At 41.0% G+C, this 23,210-nt stretch overlaps 2 protein-coding genes across 8 annotated transcripts in view; both read left to right on the plus strand.

Annotated features, from left to right (window-relative positions):
• The first annotated feature begins 992 nt into the window (after positions 1-992).
• Positions 993-2,821, plus strand: ifi30a (IFI30 lysosomal thiol reductase a). The gene is made up of 6 exons (XM_049748404.1): positions 993-1,187; positions 1,663-1,737; positions 1,848-1,934; positions 2,005-2,157; positions 2,604-2,672; positions 2,762-2,821. The coding sequence occupies exons 1-6, from the start codon at positions 993-995 to the stop codon at positions 2,819-2,821; spliced, it is 639 nt and encodes a 212-aa protein (XP_049604361.1).
• pde4ca (phosphodiesterase 4C, cAMP-specific a) overlaps positions 2,078-23,210 on the plus strand; it is a 32,578-nt gene continuing 11,445 nt past the window's right edge. Inside the window, exons 1-4 of one of the 7 annotated variants that reach the window (XM_049748514.1) lie at positions 2,078-2,157; positions 2,604-2,672; positions 2,762-2,847; positions 4,453-4,670. In XM_049748514.1, coding sequence (XP_049604471.1) covers positions 2,830-2,847; positions 4,453-4,670 — 236 coding nt within the window. In that variant the 5' untranslated portion in view covers positions 2,078-2,157; positions 2,604-2,672; positions 2,762-2,829. Of the gene's footprint in view, positions 2,158-2,603; positions 2,673-2,761; positions 2,848-3,707; positions 3,919-4,452; positions 4,671-6,834; positions 7,779-9,474; positions 11,327-15,429; positions 16,930-23,210 lie in introns of those variants that run through there. The other 6 variants (XM_049748512.1, XM_049748515.1, XM_049748513.2 and 3 more) reach the window with 6 other exon arrangements.

The raw sequence follows: 23,210 nt of genomic DNA on the forward strand, positions 1-23,210 counted from the left end.
TATGGTCTGTTGCTGTCTGGTGAAAATTGTAATGCAACATCAATCCTGTTATACAAAACGCTGCAAATGGTGGTCTTGGCATTTGATCAAGATGGGAAGACTTTATATCAAATTGCTATTCGATAGAATGACGTTTAAAACGTCAAAGACTTTATATCAAATTGCTATTCGATAGAATGACGTTTAAAACGTCACCAGGCCGCCAGCCAATCAGAGATGACGCGGCACTATATAAAGGAAACGCAGGGCGGGAACTTCCGTACGTTTTCACAGCGTGCTTACAGATTGAGCTTCGAACATTATATTAAGTTTATTGTCGGATAATGAAGGTGGCTTTGTTGCTTATATTGACTTTTATCGTAAGCTTTAAGTCTAAATGTAGTTCTCTGTCTTTGCCATGTCCTTACACTCCGTCACAGTGGTGTTCATCTCCAGAGTCAGCCGTCCAGTGCGGGGTGAGCTTGATAATGAGATATTTTTAACCGTATAAACTTGATATTGAGTCTGGTTATTCTTACGTAAAACATTGTATTAAACCTTTGCGTTGTGTGTAACGATACAAACGTTATATTCGGTCTGGTTCTACACAGGTAAAACGTCGTTTGCGTTGTGTGTAAAAAAGACCGACTTTTTTTCAACCAAGTTTCTACCCTAAAAGTCATTATATGAAATCTAATACTATCGATACTCGGGCTAGTAAAAGAAAAAGTAAAAGTAGAACTGCTGGTAGAACTCTTGTACTTAAAAACAAAACTTATGAACAAAAGTACAACTTTGTAGTTTGAAATGTACAGAGGTTCTACCAGGTAGAATATTCTAGAAGGTAGAATCTACCATGTCTTCACCCATCATAGAAGCTAGCATACCTTAATGCACCCCAGAAGAGATTTCTGTGATCTTCTGCGATCCTCTGCATACATTTTTTAGAATCACTACACACACACACACGTCAATGTTCCCCAAAATATGATAGAAAACTGTTGCCCCCCTTCATGCAGGTTTTGAAACAGTGTCTCCACGCCAACTTGACCAAGGCACGCCAGGCAGGGGAACCTGTCCAGTTGGAGGTCTACTATGAGACTCTGTGTCCCGACTGCATTCTGTACCTCACGCGGGTGCTGTACCCGACATGGGTGTTGCTACAGGACATCCTTTCTGTCCACCTGGTCCCCTTTGGTAATGCACAGGTATATGTGGCTATGATCTAGTTTTATTTCCACTATAGTGTTGTCATGGGAGGATTATCACAGGCCTTAATTTCATATACAGCCATCCCACCTCAAAGGTTGAGCACAGTATGTTCCGCAACTATAACAGTCAAACCTTAAAATTTATAAAGCATTCTTTAAAGACGCTGCATTCATAGAATGTAAAAAAGTGTAAACACCACTGTTTGAATGCCAATTTTTGTGACAACAAATCTTTTGAAAATGTTTTCCATTAAAGTGACCGGTAATATTCAATTGAAACGAAACTGACATTTTTTTTGAGAGGGGAAATAAAAATAAACTGAGATAATGTTTGTATGTGTGCACATGGGAATGTGGATATATTTTCGAATTAAAGAACTGTTTAAATAGTTAATGGGTTAATAATAATCAATGGACAAAGTTTGTGTAATTGTTGATTTTGTGTTAGACATTGGATGTTTTTGGCCTATAGGAATCATCCAGTGGTAGCAAGTATGTATTTAAGTGCCAACATGGAGAACAGGAGTGCCTTGGCAATATGATTCAGGTAAAGTTTCACATCACTCAACTGACCAGATTTGTAACAGAACATTTTTACATTTTCTAGGTCTCGTCTGTGCAGTTTTATCAAGTATATTGTGTGTTTTTTTTCCCCAGACATGTTTGTTGAACATGAGCGACAATGCCTTCCTCAGTATCTTCTGCATGGAGGCCTCCACTGATGTCGTTGCATCTGCTAAGAGTGTAAGAAACGTTTGGTTTCTTCCATCTTTTCACATCTAGTGTGTCGTCTAAATATCGTATTTGTGCCTAGTGCGTTAATCTTTACAGTCCTCAACTGAGCTGGGATCGCCTCATGAGCTGTGTGGATGGAGACGTCGGAAACCAGCTGATGCATCAGAACGCCTTGAGGACCAACGCTTTGGATCCTCCGCATATGTTTGTACCCTGGGTGACCATTAACGGGGTGAGCTTTGCTGCTGCTTGTTACATCACTTCCTCACGGGGACTTTATTGAAATTCAGTATAACTCGACTTTCAGTATACCTTTAATATCATATAATCTTAAAATAATTGCAATCAAAATAAAAGAAATACTGGCTGTTCTTTATGTGTGCTCCCTTAGCCTCTTGGGGGCAGTGTGGTGCCTTGTATGCGTGGAGTCAAAGCCTTAACATTGAGAGTAGTGAAAGTTTGATTATGCTTTTTTTTTTAACTAATATAATTAATTCATACAGTGTTTGTGGGTGAATACTAATTATTTGATGGAATGTTTCACCTTATTACTGGCAATGTTTCAAAATTGAAACTAGAATTATATTTCAATGAACAGCCCAACCTGTGTTCAGCCATGCTGTTTTTTTGTTGTTTTTTTTGCCAACCCTTTTTAATTTGGCAACAACAAACTTCCAGGTGCACACAGATGACCTGCAGAAGAAAGCCACAACTTCTCTCCTCCCGTTTATCTGCAGCATGTACAAGGTAGACACTTGTTGCCTCTTTATATCCGCAGCACTGACAGTTCTTGACTCAAGGTTTTGCCCTTTGACCTCTTAACTATGTGTTTGCAGGGCATCAAGCCCGTGGTCTGTGGAGACACGGAAGCATCTACCGGCGGCTCTTTACAATAAGCGGCTCGATGCCGACCCTGCTTCAGGTGTGGCCACTGTGAGCATTTATGAGAAAAACATCAACATTCCTTTGCTTTTGCTCCCATGTTTCATAAAGTGTGAACTCAAGAGGTTTGCTAATGTCATGGAATCCTTCATTTAGCGCCTGAAAGGAGCCAAGCGCTACAAACATTTACCCCTTCTAAATTTACAGTGTGAATATTAATGGCAGTGATGGCCCAAGCTGGTAGTGCCTTTATATTTTCCCACATGTATATATTGAATAAGCAACAGCAAAAACAAACAACACAGAAATATTGCATTGCTCAAATAGAAAAATATTAGTGAACTTTATTGCAATCATTTTGGTTATGCATCAGCGTGCTTGCATTCCATGATGGTAACATTCCTGGGACATAGTTGACCTCAAGCATCGCCAGTCCCAGCATTGCTGCCCAGTATGCATTCAAATCTCTGAAACAGAGTTATGGAATATTCACCAAGGGCAATATTTGAAAAACAGTAAAACAGTCGTGTATAATTTTCATGTCATCTTAGGGAATATGTTCTGTTAAAGAAAAACATGTGGAAGAACTCAAATGCACTTTTAGATTAATTTTGAGATTGTACCAATCAAATCTAAGTATGTAAGTGTTCTATTGGAATAAAAATGTCATATGAAGCTTTGTTGATCTGCCGTGGAAGATTTTAGGCAGCACATTGTGGCCCAACCAGAACTTCTGCATACATGACGTCCCCTGATTGTCCAACCAGATAAAGAGACATGATTCGCACTATCCTGATACGCACGCTAATTTTTCACCGGATCTCAACTCTGCTTTACGGATTACTTTTTTTTTTTTTTTGCCGTTTTACTTTTTCCATACTGATTCATTTTCCTGTTTAGAAAAGAAAAGTAATTTATGAGACACTGGACTTTTTACAAGCGGAGGACTGTGAGAAGGTAAAGGAATAGTTGCCCGAGGAAGTGACAGCCAATGACATAATCAATATCTTAAATGTAATAACTCAAGTTTTCCATCACTTTTCCAGTTGTCTTGCTACCCTGATACAGTATGAAGAGAAATAACTCATCAAAATGTTTTAATGTCACTGAGGTAAGAAAAATAAAAGTAATCAAATAAAAATATATTTTTAGAATTTCTGTCATTGTGAATATATTATGCTTTATACACTGTTTTTGTAAAGATAACTTTGAAAATGGCAAATATGACATGCTGTGTAGCTTGGGGGGTGATTGTGTTGTCACGAGATACTTGTGAAAAGAATCTCTTTTTGTGTTGGTTTTAAAATACTGTCGCAGCAGGTCCAATGAGCCTTAGAGCCAAACTCATCGTGAGAACCAACTTGTTAGATGTCTTTCCGTCTATCCATTTTCCGAACCGCATATCCTCACGAGGGTCGCGGTTGTGTTTCCAGCCTATCGCGGGAGTATTTGGGCGGCATGGGCAGTATACCCTGAATTGGTCGCCAGCCAATCAGGGCAATCATTCTTACAAGCATACCTACAGACAGTTTGGAATGGTCAGTTGACCTTCCAAAGGGTCTGTGACCTTATTAAAATGAACATTTGAGTCCTTTTACTTTCATAGCCTTCTGTTCTCTGAACACTATGGTCTGTCCCTTTTCAGAGAGAGTGGGGGTCTTCGCATCAGACCCCTTGTACCGAGCCCCTCCAAAGTTCTTACGTCAAATATGCAGTCAAGAGGCTCTTCTCTGGCACCCTGCATCTACCCAGGCTGTCATGCAGACCCGCTGTGCTGGACAGACTTGAGGATGCCCTGTCGGATTCCGGTTCTGGATCTCCTGGGACCCTTTGGTTACTGACGAGTCGTATCTCCAAAGCCTTGTGAGTCTACAATTCTCTTTTTTGTTGTCAGTAGTTTTCACATATACACGGTCCTCACAAAAAAAGTAGTGAGCTTCACCTACTCTGATCCAACTCTTTAAGCTGAAGATGGTTTGTGTCAGGAAAAGGCCTCTGGTCTAAAGCGGCTACTGCTAACCATATTGTTCCATGCAAGTGACTTGCTATGGTGACCGCTAACAGTGAAAAGATGTCTTCTTCGAAAATGTTGGTCATAAATTAGTATTACGTTTAACTACAGCTATACTGACAACCTGGTCATTTTTTTCTTAGTCGCCCTAACTCATCAGTATGGGTCGTGTTAAGGTCTTGTACAATCAAAATATTGACCCACCAATTTAAAGAGTTTGAGCAGGACAAACACACAAATATAAAATGGCCTGGAGACTCATGAGGCCACACCCCTTCTTGGCATGCCTGCAACATTCAGTGTGTAAATTATAATTACTGTCCAAAATAACCCCATTTTAGTCAATGCTTGGACTGAGCCACTACTTGGGTCAATGTGACCCAATTTCTGAGTTGTTTAGAGCAAAACAAGTCCTGTCTAAGCCCACCAAGATATTTCGGCATTGAAGTACTCAGAGAAACTCAACATCAACATATTGCTGTGAGTCTTTGCCTCTATATTTGGTCAGTTGCTTTGTTCTAAATATACAAATCCCACCATGGTCGTAACCCACTGTATCCTCCTTTGGGGAATTTTGGCAGCCTAGATAATGCCTTCAGGTCTTCCAGATGTTTTGAATCAAGTGACACGTAAACTAAGAACTGTGAATCTCAGTTTACTAAGCAACAGAAGAAGTAAGAGAGCGCTGCGATGAACATTCAACTCCATTTCTAAAACTTGGATTTGCGCACCTTGGCAAAAAAGTGACTAGCATAAAAAGTACAAAAGCAAGAACATAACTTCTTGTTTTATTTGATGACTTCTATCCCAAAACATTTGAAATCGTTTCATAGCAACTGTTATTATTGATGATACCGCATGGGTCAGATGACATTTTACAAGTTTGTTGTGTAACAATGAGCAACCAAATCAAAACCTTTGCTCTGCCTGCTGCTCCTTGGTGTTGGTCTTGCTTCTCCTCACTGCAGAATTTTCTTGCTATGTTATGGTGGCTAAAAGCAAAGATCTGATGACCTTTTCTTTGCTTTGTGAATTTCTTAAGATGCCAATCTTGATTGTGTTGCGGTAGGTCGTAAAAAGTGCGGTCGTGATCGTGAAAGATGACTAATGACAAACGGCATGTTAACAAAGCCGCTAACGTTCACTGATGTGTGCCATGGGGTTTGTTGTTTTGTAAAATATGTAATAAATAAATTCTCAAATAGTGGGTGCTGAGGCATTTGAAATTGTGCTACTGGTGTAATGTGCTAATGGTGTAATGTGCTAATGGTTAGGGTTATGGTTAGAGCTAGGGTTTCCGACTAGGGTTTCCAAGGAGTCTTGCCATCGCTAATTAAGGTTTCAAACTAAGGTTAGGGTTTCCGACTAGGGTTTTAAACCAAGGTTAGGGTTTTGAACTAGGTTTTAAAGCGAGGGTTAGGGTTTCCAACGAGAGTTGTCAACTACTTTTAGTGTTTCTAAGATTAGGGTTTTCTAACTAGGCTTTCAAAGCTAGGGATAGAGCTAGAGCTAGGGTTAGGGTTAGAGCTAGGGTTTCCAAGGAGTCTTGCCATCGCTAATTAAGGTTTTAAACTAGGGTTAGGGTTTCCGACTAGGGTTTTAAACCAAGCTTAGGGTCCTGGACTAGGTTTTAAAGCTAGGGTTCTGAACTAGGTTTTAAAGCTAGGGTTCTGAACTAGGTTTTAAAGCTAGGGTTAGGGTTAGCTTCCACCTAATAGTTGCTTTTTTTGACCTAGGACTGCCTCTGTTTCAAACATTACTTAAGAATACAAAATGTACAGGAGCAAGAAAGTGTCAAAGCCTGAAACCATTATTTTTTTTTAAGCATTCTCTCAACTGTTGCCCATCAGTTGAGCCTCGTGTCAGATGCCTCAGCTCCTTAGGTTATTTCACTGTTTATACACAGAAACTGGATTTATCTGCGAGTCTTTAATCACGAGGTTCCCTTGCTTACTCCCCAGCAATAAACTATTGGGTTGGGACGGGGATGGCGGCTGGAGATGATGTTGCCTCTGGTCACAGATAGAGAGCGCCGTTATGACAGCACCCATGCTGTCTTGCTGATTTAGTCAGAGGAGCTTCATGTGACTTGTCTTGGTAATCTCGGAGCATGTGAAAGGCAAAGAGGCTGTCTGCATGGAAATAGGCAATTCCGCCAACAAATTGTACCACCAAGAAAATCCTGAGTATGCAAAATCACTTGACATGACTACGAAGCGAGCTGGAGAGTCCAGGCAAGCAACAGCTGAATGTTTGGACTTCAAGGGGTAGTCATTTTGTAGCGCAGTTATCAAGTTGAAGAGCTGGATTCTATTTTAGGATTGAATGAAAGTCGGTTGAGGGACAAAACCTGGAGGGGATCTGTCATGATTCTGCTGCCCTGTAAATCAGACGTCCATATTTAGTTGGAGCAAGGGGACGGCTTAGCTGTAATGTAAACAAAGCCTCAGAGTAGGAGGGAGGGGAGTACATCAACTCTATGTTGATGTACCCGTGCTCCTTCTGCAAGGGACGAGAAAGAAACGTATCTCTTTTTGGATTCCATCTAAAAAGATTTTAAATGACCAGAGGCATTGGCTCTACCAGAATTTGGACTGGCAAAATTTTGCTATGTGGTTATGTCACCACACATTCTGTTGAAGTAAACCATAGAGGAATTTGAGAAGAGTGCCTCATACTATCACGGAGCAGGCAGTCTAATTAACCATGAGTGATTTTTGCTCAGAGAGTTCTGAAGAAGAGCAGGTTGAAGTTCAGGGACAAAGAAGAAGGCACAGGCTGCCGATTATTCAGCTCCTACCGAGGACAAAGACAGGATCACCTGGTGGATCTCCAAAGAACTCGCCTAGGGACTCCCCACGTGGGTCTCCTCGAAATTCCCCCATGTTGTTCAGAAAGATGATGATGGCCAGGAGCATCAACCTCCAGAGGCGCCGGTTCACTTTGGCACACACGCCCAGGTAGAGTCTGTTTCGCAAAGGCTCCTGTGTCAGGGTTTTTGTATGGATACAAAAGATACTTGGCGATGAGTACTTTACAACTTAGCCCAAAATATACCACTAGCCAGTTTTTGCTCTTACAAGTCCATATTTACAAATGTCCTGAACTAACAGTTCCCCTCAAAAATAATCGCACAATTGTGTTTTCACCTTCTGCTGATTGTTGCAAGGCTAGATTGTGTTGGTGTAACTAGTGGGAGTCCCTCTTCTCAGCTGCTCTTGTTCGTTTATTTTTGGCTCCCGGATTATCAAGTCCTGTGGTGTCATGGAATTCACACTTTGGTTTTGCTTTAACATTACGCACTGTCCAAGGATGGTGAAATTAGCCGAGTTTGCGGATTTGATGCTTTTTTGCGGATTTGTATCTGGATTTACTTCTTTGACATTTGACTTGATTGTACTGCATGTTTGCCGCAGCTGTCAGTTTTAGTGTTTAATTTCCTCAAGGTCTAAGTGTTTTTCCAAAGCTCTGTCCACTCGACTGGAGCCACCTTAGTCAACATACGACATCCCTGCTTGTCGCCGGATCAGCTGAGTTTGTTGTTCCGCTTTGTTGGGCAAATACTTCAGACAGATAGCATCCACGTGGCTGGTAAATAAAACCTCCATTACGGAGTCAGATATTGTCTTTGTTTTCATTACAGGTAGAAAAAGCAAAGTCTTTTCTCCAATAATAATCCCGCCACTGGTTTGCAGATCAAACATTTACTGGGTGAACCCAAGACTCGTGATCACTTGATGCCTAATCGAGAGTACTCAGTTGATGTTCAGTCACAAAGAAACACTCTTATGTATAGAATGGCGGGAAAACTGGTGTGCCCTCACATCAAAAGGCGCCGCCTTCCTCTTTGTCAATGATTACCCTTCTCCAATATGTACAGCAAAGGCAATCTGATTAAAAAAACAAGCGTCTTCCTAGATTTTAGTGTCTGCAGAAAATTGAGATTAGACTCGGGTAGGGTTTATTGGAAGAAGATTTCAAGGTTCACTCAGGAAAAGCTCTGTCAAACTGTGGCGTTTTAATGGATCTGTTTTGCAAAGTAGTCATCTGCAAGGATATGTGGAGTGTCTTCTAATGTCACGGCTGAATTGAGGAAGAAAATTTATTGCCGGATGGCTCGCAAGGAGGATAAATTAAACAAAGAGAGGATCCAGTGGAAAATGAATGTCGCAAGGAGCACAATGTTCAAGTGTAACATAATTTTCACTCAATGTCCAAGTTGATTAAGAACCCTTTTTCCACTAGCTCTTGAGTCAGGGTAAAGAAGTCTGCTCATACATGGGCACAGTTCCAATGAAAATAAAATGTCTCATGTCTGCTTAGCGCAATGACAAGTTGCATTATAAAACAAAACAAATGACTGATTTAGCAACAGACAACACTCCTGATTTTGACGATTATTGGAACCACCATTTGTTTAATGTCTCATTTGGTTACCTCCTGGCTTTCCTTGAAGTAAAATCATCTAGGATGTCCTTGTTTGGTATTTGCTCCTCCTCAACTTAACACTCATGGGGCTAAGGCCAGTAAAACTTTACTGGCCCATTGGAGCGTTCAAGTGGGGTTTTATTAACTTGTAGCTCTCGTTGCACAATGAAAAACCATTTCACACATATTTTGTTTATTTTTTAGTTGTTGTTCTGGGGGTGGCCCTTTGTGGCTACACATGGTGTACATGCCAGGAACCGCCACTGCACTGGTCGAAGTACTGTGGGAATGTGCGTTCAGAGTTATGTAATATTCGTGATTAGATTACGTATCGGAAGTGCTATAGCGACTCTCTCAGAAATCCAAATTCACACTGCGGTATGAGAATTTATTTATTTATTTCTAGACAAATGCCGCTTAAGAGTGATACAAGATGATAGCAATTGGTTATTTTTATATAGTGCGACGATTGTGAAATTCTGCATCTTGGACTCAGTTGAAAATAGTTTACTCGTGAAATGCACAATGTTCCCTAGTTTGTGTATTTTAGCTCACATTATTTTATTTGACTCCAACCAGCTTCACTTAAGTCCCGTGCTTCACTCTCCTACACAAAACATGTATTGTATGTTCATTTATTTGTTTGACCGAAGGCGCTAATACGCTAACCGGTCCGAGTATATGATCGCATGAGAGCAGAGTTCAATATTAAAGAGGAAAACGGAATCAACTATGAAAAAAAAAAAAAAAAAAGTCCACACAGATGCAATATTGAAGTATTGATTAACCAGTGCACTGTTATTACCGCTGGCTTGGAGGCAGGTTGCTCACACGAAAAGGGAAAGCGTAGTGGAACGCACGCTCGTGTTTTTTTGTTTTTTTCAGAACCGTCTTACCGTAATTTTGCAGTACCACGCAAATTTCCAGCGATGCCTGCGCAAGTCTCTGCCTTCTCTGTCCCGTGTCTCTCATTGGGACTTTCTCGCACTGCCTCTCTGGGATGATGTGCTGCACCCCACCCCTCCTCATCCACAGCAGCGTCTCTCTCGGTCTCTCATACTCGGGGGAGATAGTGTTGTTTGTTTGTTACAAGCCCAAGTTCAATCCCACCACTCTCAAGAGAGAACAGAAGAGGGAGCAGACGTCCTTCTGACAAGGACTACGTGGGACGGTCCTCTCCAGGGAGCATCCGATGGGAGTATAAATCCAGCTCTTTTTTTTTTTTTCACCCTCACTAAGGTTAATTCTAAGCAGCTTCTCGGTGAACACTTTTGATCAAATGATCACCTCTGTACTATGGTTATTGGAGAGCAGAACATGCTCTGGGACCTTTTATCCATTTTATTGCTTCTCTGTTGATTTGGATGATCTCAGTCTCGGAGTCTCAGAAGAACAGCAATCAGACCTTAATGAGATGAGTGATTTTCTAACAAAATCGTGTCAACTGAAGAATTAGTTGAGTCAACTCGAATACTGACGACTGACAGTTTCTTTGGTTACACACTTGGCTTGTTTCGACCTCCTGAACTTTTCTCTGAGATGAGACGTTAAAGCTCTGTGATGCGAGGGCTCTACCAGCCAACGCTCTTTGCCTTTTTAGGCATGTGCTGAGCATGTCTGCTTCCGTCCTTTCCATACAAACAAGCGGACTTAAACATAATGCCGGACTCGGGAGCTGGATCATAAATTGAATTTCCACCTTGTTGCACTGTTGAGACGTTGATTCTACATGGAGATGGAAGCAAAGCGCTTCCAGCGAACCTAGGAAATACCAAGAGGGACTCAACAAGGCCTGACTTGATGTAGCAATCAGCTCACAAAATCCTGACGGACTTTACCAGTGGGCTTGGCGCTTTTGTTTTCCCTCCAAACTCGCCAAATGGCAAAGTGAACATTTTTTAACAACTTTTTCCCGCGTGGTATGGTTTCTCCCAGCACAGACTTGATTTCTCCTTCACATTTGACCATTTCTATTTCAAATCGCTGTTTTTCAACCTCGGAACAAGATGATGAACAAAGACTCTCGCTTCCAACGGAAGATGCATGGCGGCTTTTCAACCCGCAGACACTCATGCATTGGGTATGTATCCATATCTTGGGTGTTACTTTTTCCGATACAGTGATGCTTGTTGGGTTATAGTTATGTTGACAAAGATATTTTGCGTTGTAGGTATTATAGTTTCGGTATCCGGATCTTAGGGCTTTTTTAATTCTCAGGGACTTGAGTGACCTTGACGTTCCACCAATATCTTGAGCTATTTCAGACCTCTCATGCCATGTCTGCCAACAATTGGTCGGTACTTTGGGTATGCTGTTTGCCATGGTGGCAACAAGGGCCGGGAAGGGGGGGGGGGGGGGGGGGGCAATGTGGATCAATGTCTTTGTCCATTGATGTTCCTCCTTCGGGTAATTGGACAAGAGCCAAGCTGTTGTGTCTGTTGGGCACAGTATGATCATTGTGTGGTCAAGGACAGTTTGGATCTCATTAGAGGACTAACCAAATATTACACTTGTTGAATCGATGATTCTGCGTTTTGGACATAGTTTGTTTTGTTCATATTTTTTATGTAAATCTAAAACTTCTGTAAATTCAAAGTATGAAATGATCAGTCTATATGATTTCTACAAATTTCAACCTGTTGTTAGTCTAGGGAATGTCCAAAAATATAAGTATGGTAACACCCGGGATCAGACATTATGAAAGACGAGCCGCATTGCAAGTGTTCAACAAACCTTTCTGCACTCTGGGCATAAGACATGTGCTCGAGAGAGTCATAAAATCTCCTGAAGCCTGTTTGAATCATATGAGAAGATCAAAGCATGAGATTGGAAGCCACAGTACAGAAGTGAGCAGAACAAACCGTTTATTCTCTTAGGTGATAAAAAGTAAGAAGATTTTGTCTGTTAGGAACATTTCCTGATTGCAACAAAAATATCCTTAACTGGAATTGCAGGACACGAGCCCACACAATGGGAGAAATAATTATGTAATATCACAGAAGAATATTTGTTTACAAAAAAAAATCATGGTTCATTAGTAGTTACAGAATTGTGGAAGAAATATAATAGTACGTTGGTGTGGGTATTTTTTTATTTTTTTTTTGGTTTCCCCCCTCAGCCCTATTAGAAACTGTTCTTCATCTCCTTTCACGTATTTTCTACTGGCTTGAGGTCTGTAGACTAATTCATGACCAAGTCTTCAGTGGTTTTTAAGAGGAAATCAGATTTTTACCCAATGTAGTGAAGTCGCTCTGTGCGGACAGTTTTCCGCTTTCATGCTTGACTATCGGGTTCTTTGGGGCACGTGCATATTTTTTCATCTTCCAAACATGGCAGGTCAAGTTGGAGTCAAATAACTCCTCTTTGGTTTCATTCTACCAAGTCTTCACTGAGTAATTTACGTTTTGGCAAAGTTTGGACATTAAGATTACCGATTATCGTCATTTTGCGCGACTTCCGATTTTGAATAACGATATCTGTAGTTTCCTTATGTTGATGGTTTTGTTACCCATTCCAGTCTCGTGCGGGTCCGTTTCATACACCCGAGTTAAGATCAGGATTGCACAGCTGATCTAGTCTAGTCTGTGGGAGCTAGGATTTTTTCAGGAATTTCATGGACAACTTGTATTTTGGATATTTTGATCCGGTCAACTATGTAGATTATTTAACTGGTGTCCCCTAAATTAGTTGTGAAAATTTATGTACTACATCACAAAGAAGTGTGTTGTGCGCCACATTACAACAGATGGCTTTATTCTGAAGTGTACCAAGAGTACCAGGACACTATTCAGTTCTGCTTTCTCTTTCTGTCTTTCTGTCTCTGTTGTACCCCCCTCCCCCGTCTTTCTCTTTCTGTCTCTCTCTCTCAACTACCCCCCCACACACACACACCAAACCTTCTTGCTGTGGTTTGAACGAGAGCTCCAAATCAGCGAGATCATTTCGACAAAGAGGTTAAATGCACAGATTGAGAGGATGTGTATGCAGGTTTTTATTTTTGCAGATGTTGGAATGTAAAATGAGGAGGGTGCTATAAGGGTCAAAGGGGGAAAAAAAGTACATTTGTGAATTGGACAAAGAGAGGCCAGGGTCAGATATGATTTCAGATCCAAAGAATTTTGAGCAAAACAAACATGTCAAGTGAGGCCATGCAACTAAAGGGCGATAGTGTCAATGTCAGAGGTCTGCTGACACTACACCCCCTTACCCAAACGCACACACATATTTGTCAATATGGCCTGTGTGACTACTCTGTGCGTCACTGCTGTACTCTATAGTTTCAGCATGACTGATTTCCCCAATCGCCTCGAGAGCTTCATCGATCCCCGAGGGGAGCAGCAGCCCGTGACAACTCCAACATAGCCCCAAATCACCAGCAACACCTCTCCTGCGGGCGGGACATCTTGTTCATACAACAGCTGCTACCTTTGTAGTATCTAATGCTGGGAGGGGCAAGGGGGAGACAAACGTGTATTTCAGAAAAGAACATTTTATCTCAGTAGCCTCTGCTCTGATGCAACAGTGTCAGATGACTGTTGGATGTAGCCACTAGAGGGGGGAGCTGACTGTTATGCCTTGGGCTGATTTACAGCAACAATGGTTTCTCTTACCTTTTTCTTATTCCAGATTTTATCATCATTCTCAAATAGAACAGGTTTTAAATCTCTACTCGGTAATATATGGGCTATTTTTGTTCTCGTTTAAATTTGTAACTGTTGTAATATGACATTTTCTGCATACTCCAGTCATATATATTCGGAACTCTCTTATTGAGCGAATATTAAAAAAATGACTATAGATGTGGCTTTATGCTGTGTCTTATGCTTTTTAAAATATAAATACTAAAAGTAATGTGAGCCCAATGCTGACACCTGCTGTGGCTGCTTTGTTTGCTTTGAGGAAGATGCACCCTTTCAAAGTTTGCTGCATTTTAATTATAATTTGGCCGAGTCTAACAAGGTAGTTTGAGTTAATGCTTATGAGCATCAATAGTATTACTTTGTGCCGTTTGAGTGTTTTTTTTTTCAATTTGTTCGGATGCCTCAACAGTTCTAAATTTTGACCACTAGATGTCGTTATTCTGCAACATTGTAATTTCTACAGTTCAGTATTCCAAATATATGTGACAGGTGTTAACATACATAGCTGGAACAGTTAAATGTCTTTTCAACTCATTTGAATGGAGATTTTCTTGGGGGGGTGGTGCTAAATTGATTTACAACCTTGACTTGGAATGAATTAAACTCGTAAGTCAAGGTAGCAATGTATTGGGTTGTCTTTTTGCAGGAAAAGGCTTAGACAATTGAGGATAATTACTTGTTGGTGGAGGCCTTTGCTGTGAAAAGTGCCAACATTCTGTTTGCGTCCTTTCCATTTGGCAATTGTGGTTTTGTTGCACAATTGAACAGAGCTTAGCAAACAGACATGATGACGTTTGACAGGCAGCAGCTTCGGCAGTGCTTTTTACACACTTGAAAAGAGCTTGCTTGTTATCCAGGAATGCCAGCCATGCCTATGTGTAGCCAACATATGATGTCATGAGGCCCCTTTTGTAATTAATAATGGACACCATGGCTTTGATAACCTCGCATTAGGGGCAACGGATGGTGCACCCTTCAGTGGTTGCCTCCCCTCATCTCAGCCTCCATTTCAAGTGTTTGACGAGATGATACTATGCAGAAGCAAAGACTTGGCGTCTGTCTTGCTTCAAATGTCCATTTTCTTCCACCCTGATGACGCATGCAGCACATGAAAAACTGGGAAATCATCTGGTTAGTTGCTGGCTCGTATATGTGCCAACAGTTGTCAAAGGCTTGTAAGACTGTTGACTAATTTTTTTTTTTTTTTGGTAGTCATTTTACATAAAAACACTTGTGCATTTAAAATAGTGTTTCACAACTACTTTTGAGCCAAGCCATGCATTTTACATTCGAAATCACAGGAGACAACCTAACAACATAAATGTCATAAAAAAATAGATTTATTTATTTACTGTACCTGTACCTGTACAGTGGTGCCTTGATATACAAACTCAATTTGTTCAAAACACTTAAGTTGTCAAATTGTGTAAAAAAAGTAAAACTCTATAATATTGTACATTATAAAAATAAATAGTACCGTTACTTCCAGACCACAAGACGCACCTGATTAAAAATGGCAACAGCTAAATTTAGCCATAATTTTTATTTATTTTTTTTAACTCATGTTGGCAACTTTGCTTTTCTCAGCCTCCATGTCCATTTGTGTGAAAAGAAAGCTACAGTAGAGGAGGCAGCAGGGACTATCCATTCTTTAAATCTTCCCCCTTTCAATCCCTAAAATAGCAAATATTTCTCTCCTGGCAGCCCGATTCATTAAAACAGATAATTCTTTAAAACCTAATACTAATAAAACTAATAACTGTGGGAACATAGCCCGTCGGTTCTCGGCTCCTCATCTTCCTGGTCTTATGTCCAAATATTTCCTGTTTAAGTTTTCAGCAGGAGCGCACGGAAGGTCGACCAGCTACAGTTTCATATTTACTTTACGTTTCTGGTCTTCAAAAATACATTGCCCCTGGCCATGGTTGACCTTATGTGCTCATGGATGTGAACATATTGTTTTTAATGTGTGTGTGTGTGCCTGTCTGCTTTACCTAACATAGTCAACGCATAATAGTGTCCAAAGGGAGATCCCCGTCCTGTGATTGTATCAGGATTCAATGTGTAGGCGAAAGAAAAGCAAGGAGTTAAAATGGCTCAAACATTTGGGGAAGGCTGAACCCATGCTGGCTAAGACCCCGCCCCCTTTCTTAACTCTGACCTCACTCTCAAACGTGTTCCTCTTGTGTGTGATACACATACACACTTGCTGGGTCACATGCCCACACACACATTTGCTCATTGACACACATGGACATTCTGCAGGGGCACTCGGACAAACAGACCCAAAAAAGACAAAGACATGAGCAGAAGGTTGGTGTGAGTGGCTGAAGTTGGTGGAGGGAAGAGGAAGGACTTGTTTTTGTTTGCTGTACGATTAAAAGGTGCAGTAGCCCAAATGGGAGCGGAGGAAGCGCAGAGTGAAACAGAAGAAGAGCAGGCGAGAGAGTAGTCACATCCGAAGGCAACAGAGGGGGGTTAGGGGGGGCGCCGCATTTAGACCTGAAGCTAAGATCCACGTTGGGGATCTATTAAATGCAGCTCTACTGAGAGGGGGAGACGTCCTTTTGTCCTTAGGACAAAAACAAGACGAGCAATTGAGGTGCTCGGGAAGACAGTCATTCCAATCTCCTCACCTCATCCAAAGAGGGAATCCAACTCATTCACAAGAATACACTTAAGGATGGATTGCATCACCTCATCCAGTCTACCTCTGCCAGCTGACCACTGCTCCTAGAGCCGGCGTCCACCACTCACGCCGTGGGGCATGACAACTCCCGGGAGAGCCGGACGGTCCGACAGAGAGAGGCAAAACAGAAAGCGGGTCGCTGTTTCCAGGGATGAGAGTCGACCCGAGTTGAGGAGAAGCAAGCTGTCCGGAAGAGGCGGCCGACGACGGGTCAGCAAGAGGGATCATGAGTGTGCCGAGCAGCTGCGGGTTCTGTTTTTCCATGGAGCGGACGGTCACGGTGCGCGGTGGGAACAAATGGGGATCGCCCTGTGCTGTCAACAGGCCCATTGACATCATTCAGAAACGCAGGCGGTAATTAAGAGCCTTCTCATTTCTCTTAAATTCTCTTTTCAAATGTTACTTACACTGAACCTGCACATATTTCACACATTCACCTAGTCACAGATTTTTGGGCACTTGACCTTTGTTCTTCTCTGAAAGACTGTCTTGCTTTGGTGCCATTTGGTGTGATCCACAAAAAATACATTTTAGGTAAGTTGAGGGAGCTTTGTTATGCAAAAGTAGTCTTTTGGCCGTATCTTGTGACATCTGTAGGCAATTAAAAGCCTCTTTAGATGGGCGTGGATGGATATTCACTTTTCATTTTGAATGAGTTTGTACGGTATATTTCCTAACTTGAATGCCCTTGCATGTGAGAAAGGAGAGCCACAGTCACTGATGCATTTTCCGATGGTTATTGAACCGCAAAACGCAACTTAGGCAAGACCTGCTGTTGGCCACAGCTCACATTCAGACACTCACACATTGTCTTATCGACCTCCCACGTCACCCGATCAAGCCCCGCCACATCCCAACACACAGGCACCTGTACATTTTATGCTTAGAATTACGTGTTTAAAAATTCTGCTTTTAATAATTTCAAATGTGTGTTTAGAGACTCATAAAAATATAATTAAAAAAAACAACAACTTTAGTGTCAGCTTTTCGTTGCGGTTACCTAGTTCTGTGGTATTTTCAAAAACACTCCTCAGGTCTTATTGCTATTTGTTTTTAACTCACATAAAGGAAGCAGTGTTTTTAGTCATAAGATTCCAAATTTATCATAAGGATCCCAGAGTAGCACCACCAAGTAATTATTATCTTTTACTACATCTTGCTATGAGCATTACTTTGCCTGTAAGTTAGCAGGAGAGCATCATGGAACTACATTTACTACATTTAAGTGGTTTAAGAGCATGTTAGGAAAAAAAAACATACAAAGTGCTCTCATTCTTTTTGTCACCACAGCATGAAAGTCAAACACGTTACTTTTGCTTAAGTGCGCTTCTCCAAGGAGAATATATGCTGAGAGAAAATCCTGTTTACATTATGATATTCTGTGGTGTGTCATGTATGGAATACACGTGTAACATTTGGGAGTATTTTACATTTATCATGTCTGAGTCAGTATCACAAAACTTTCCCAAAACTTCATATTTATTCCATCACGCAGATGTTGTTATGAATCCAATTTGGTCAAGCACGCACCATTTTTTTAAAAAAATTGATTAATTGCATGCAGACAATGTAGCCCACATGCAAACAGCAAAATAAGAACTTCACTTAGCAACATTAGCTTGATAGCATTTATCATTGATTCACTAACTAGAAATTTCACACATGAGCTTGAGAACAGCAGAGCCCAAACAGTCTCCTTGCTTCATATGTCAAATCGTCTGGAGCTTGTATTGTTGAGCCATGATTTTGACCTTTGCAAGTGCATCCACTGATGGGGGGGAACGAGCGAATGCTGATGAGCAAAGGTCTCCGTCTCCATTATTCTCCCGAGGAATTGCATGGAGAAGTGACATGTGAGATAAACAGCCATGTCACACCCCATGTTTAATTCACTCATTACACAACCAATAGTGATTAATGTCTAAACTGACCTTTTAGACACTGCATCTTTTTCACATAATAAATATGTCTTCTTTTAAAATGTAATACCCACCATTAGGGCCAAATATTCTTTACCTAAAAAAAATGCTAAAATTCAGCTGTACAAACTCTGACCTGAATTTAAGAAAACTAAATATTGCGAGTCACATGTAGCAATACCTGTTTTGCTAAGTTGACACAGCAAACAAAATTATGCACGCTAAATAGTTTCCCACATTAACTGGAATAATCCTTTCACTAAACTGCAATTTACAACTCGTAGTAAAATCTGTATCACCTTTTAGGTCAAATTTAAAAAGAAAACGTGAAAATATCTGTAAAAGCTGATGTGCTGGAAAAAAGAAAAAAAGTAGATTAGATTTTTGAAATCACCATTTAGGGACGCACGATTCCAAATCCGATTAGAATTTGCTGTTCACCAGTGTCATTTTTTTCATGATGGATTCTCATCCAGAAGCATACGGTGCCATTTTGAATGAATTGATTGATCCAGTTCCCATCAACAGTATCTGATATGAGCCAAGTTTCAAACGAAGTAGCGATGAAATAGCCGGGAGCCGGATGGAAAAACCCCGGAGACTTTAGGAGGTATTCGGACTGAACCGCACTGACAACAAACAATGTTGGAGGGAGCCAGTTTGATTTATGCAAGCAGAAAGTGAATATGAACTAAGAGCTCTGAAAAGATGGCAGATCTGGCACATCGCATGTGAATGAGGTAACCGAGGTTACGCGCTCTGAGTGTATTTCACCAAAATTCAATCCTCCTCTGTCAGTTCATCAGAGAATCCGGACAAAGGAGAAAGATAAATCACCCTCTTGATTTATCAAACTCTCTAAAGTGCGAAAGTTGGACGTGATCTAATATTTCCGATGCCAAAGTGCTTAAAGGCGTCATTTACTTGCATGAACGCGGAAGAAATTGGGAAAAATCGCTAGCTCCGCTTTCCAGGTCCATGCGGCCAGGATGGCTCCATCAGGCGTTCCGCACCACATGAATCTTTTTGTTTGTAGCAACGATGAAGTCATCGCATGCCTTCAGCTGACCATGGCATCAAAGCCAAAGTACATTTTGTCATCATAAATATGTCTTTGGATGTTCGTTTCTTGAATTATCGGTGCCTAATGGGAGATAGCCCAACAGGGAGCATGTCGGGTCGCCCATATATCTGCCTCATAGATAGGGCGGGACACATGACTCATCCCAATGTTCTTGTCTTGTCTTTGCACTGATCAAACAATTTGCTCTTGTAAATAAACATCGAGTAGACTTTAACGGTCATCCAATATGTTATGAACATTGCATACTGAATTTTCCTCACCACATTGTGATCAAGCAACTACGCAATATTAGAAATGAGCTTTTTTTTAAAAAATATCACAGTTGTATGAATATTTTAAGATTTATGACTGTCAACCCAAATAAATGTATGAGCACCTCATATTTTATACAGTAAAAGCTACAAAACAAACTGAAAAATTACTCGTTTTCAAATCAGACAAGTAAAAACTGGTCAAATATTAAAAAAAAAAAGTAATGACACACGAGTTTGATGCACAATTTGTCTTCGCTGGCCACATAAAATGACATGACGAGCCGTATCTGGCCCCCGGGCCTTGAGTTTGACACCTGTAAGGAAGCTGATGATGATGTCATCTCAACACATTTATTTATTCGGTGTAAAATCCGAATCTGTTCAGTTGACACAAAACCCTTATTTTTGTCTCTAGACGTTGCTGGCATTGATAAATGAGCAAAGATTATTAGTGTAATTTTTCACACCACAATATGTCAGCTTTACCGAGCAAATGTTGAACTTTTCTCAACCTCATCTCATTTGTCCTGGTCTCACTTCCTCTCCTTACGTCTCACCTCACCTCCAAACCTTCCAAGTCTTCTCCTCTCACTTGTCTCATTTTGTTCTCTGTGGTGCCAGACCATTCCACAGGACAGCAGTCTGCCTGTGCGTATTGGACGTCGAGGGTGATGACTCAGAAAAGACGTTTTTGGGCCATGATGATGTCATTTGGAACAGATTCGCTAGCAGAAACCAACCACCTGCATTTGGCACAATTGTATCTTTTTTAACATCTTTGAACAATCACCTTAATCTGTATCCCTACTATTTCATATATTCTTGCCCATCTACATATACATTTTGTGGAAACTAGTGGGTCATTTTATGTGCGATACCGTCTGCTCTACAAAAAGCAAAACAGCAATGATCGGCCTTGGAAATACAATTTGAGTACTGGAATTTTACAGCGAGTTCAACATACTTTTTGCCAAGATAAAAAGCATGAACTAAAAAATAATCAGATCAAAGATCTAACCTGCATATGGACTGGATAATATTCCACCCTCTAAATCCTTCAGCATGCTTATATAGTAAAGTGTATCAGAGGTCACGGCGCGCTCCATGTGCAGGAGGGCAGGCGTCATAGCAGCATGGTGTTGTTTTCCCAAGGAAAGATCTGAGGCTGGCCTCTGACGTTGATTACAGCCGTCCGCATACAATAATAATTGTACATACACACACACACGAGTGACTTGACGTGGTTTGGGGCGCCACTTTAATCACAGCGCACCGATCTCACACACACGCAAACACGCTTGCGGCATTTACAGATCAGCTGCTCATTTGATGTGTGTGCGTCACAATTTGATTACCTGTTGGCAAAACATTTTCAACTGAAGCTATTTGTTGACTTTTGTTTCTTTTTCGATCATATGACTTTGTTGAATACAGATTTAAAAAAGTTCAATGCATTCTTTTTACGGCGGGGTACGTTTCAGACCCGCTTAAAAATGTGTCATATAGAAAGACTAAATAAAATATTTTAAATCATTTAATTTACCCCTGCTACATGTTTATAAAACATTTAACAAAGCAAAACATGGCTAAACATATTAAAACACAATTTTCTGTTCTCACTCTTGCTTTTTTTTTTCTTATAGAAGCCTGCAGGTTTCTTTTTTACCCTACTCTGCGATTTCTAACTCTTCCTAATTCCCTGCTACACTAAAGGCACAAAACTTTATTTCAGAATTACCTGCGTATTGTAAAAATAGTTTGTTTTTTTTTTATAAATGCCTAAACGGTGGAGTGAACAATGAATCACAGTACTGGTCTTATTCACACACACATCATCAGCGATCACAAGAAGGTCAGTGAGGTGGCGGTCTAACGCTAACAGCGGTTGACTTTTTTTTTCGAACTAAAGTCGACACCCTCTTTCTGAACAATGAATATACAGTCGCAGTTGCGTAAGGTGTGACTGTGCGCAGCGGTCATTTAAACATGAGTAGGTTGCTACCCTGCCTCTGATTTTGTAGCAGGGTGAAACCTCCCTTTTGGTTTCTGTTCTGTTTTATTTAACAAGGCGGATTAGTCAGTAAGGGAGAAAAGGGCAGATGAACACAAAGCCCCTTTGCTAAATGTTCTTTCGCAATCTGTTTGGCTGAATAATTATTGTTAGAATAAGCAATGCGTTAGCCACACCACAACTATAACAGAAAAAGACCTGATTCAAAATCTTAATTGTCAATGCAAAAGTGTGTTGTTTTATACTATTAAAAAAAAAAAAAATCTAAATAATTTAAAACATTCAATTAGAGTACTTGAGCAAACTCACACAGTCACAATGGGAAAACATACAAACACACGAAGGCCGGAGCCGAGATTCGAACACCGAACCTTAGACCTTGGCCAGACGTGCTAACCGCTTGAACTACATAAATCAGAATCAAAAAATACTTTCAGTCAAGAAGCCGTTTGATGTATTCAAGTGTCAAGTTCTTCCACACAGTGAACAATTGTCAGAGCTGGGTGTCAGGAGCAAAAGGCCCCGGAATAATGAATGAAGGTTCAGGTGACAGCTCGCCCCGCTTTAAGCGACCTATCCCCTCACCCTCTCGCTTGGTCTCTCTTGTACTTTTAGCTCCCCCCCAGATGGGACTGGCATTGACGTGACAGGCGGTGACGCAGGCGGGGTGTCCAATATCAGGGCCGCTGACAGGATGCCATCAATCTCATTTTTTTACCAGTCAGCCTTTTATGTAACAAAATGGCCACAAAGTTGCTATTAGGTGCACATAAAAAGTTAGTTTGTGAGGCTACTATTATGAACATGAATAAATTAGAACACCTACGTTCGCAAATGGAGCAGACCTTCTCTCGAAACAACAGATGATGGTTCGTCAACTCTCCCCGAACTTTCATAGGTTTTCTTCAGCTAGTCTGGCTCCCTTCCATATTCCAAAAACATGCGTGGTCGCTTCACTGAAGCCTCTAAATTGTTCGTAGAAGCACCATTTTTTTTTTTAAAATACGCTTTTCTCATTAGATTGTATACTTTATGACCTTTCTCTGCCTAGCATTTACATCTCAGTCCGATGTGACCTCTCTTGCAGTGTCCCATATGCCCAGTAGAGGGACCCTATCCTCATTGACAATTTTCAAGGCTGCAGCAGCAGCTACTTAAACTGAGAATCACTTCACAGAAAATACAACAGGCCTCACACCCAACAGGGTTATTTTTGAAGTAATTAAACATAGTTCTTTGCATTTTTAGCACCGTGCCTGAGAAAGTGAGGGAAAGGAGAGAAGAAGTGGGTGGGTGAGACCAGTGGGCGTTTGGAAAAAAACAAAAACAATGGAGTCAAATTTGGGACACATTGTATCTATGGGAAC

The sequence above is a fragment of the Syngnathus scovelli genome, chromosome 17 (genome assembly GCF_024217435.2).
Source record: "Syngnathus scovelli strain Florida chromosome 17, RoL_Ssco_1.2, whole genome shotgun sequence".
Taxonomy (NCBI): Eukaryota; Metazoa; Chordata; class Actinopteri; order Syngnathiformes; family Syngnathidae; genus Syngnathus; species Syngnathus scovelli.

Coding starts and splice junctions, on each gene's coding strand:
- ifi30a (XM_049748404.1), top strand. CDS start 993: ATGCAGGTTTTGAAACAGTGTCTCCACGCCAACTTGACCAAGGCACGC. Junction 1,935..2,004: donor TCGTTGCATCTGCTAAGAGT/GTAAGAAACGTT, acceptor ATTTGTGCCTAG/TGCGTTAATCTTTACAGTCC. Junction 2,673..2,761: donor TTATCTGCAGCATGTACAAG/GTAGACACTTGT, acceptor ATGTGTTTGCAG/GGCATCAAGCCCGTGGTCTG.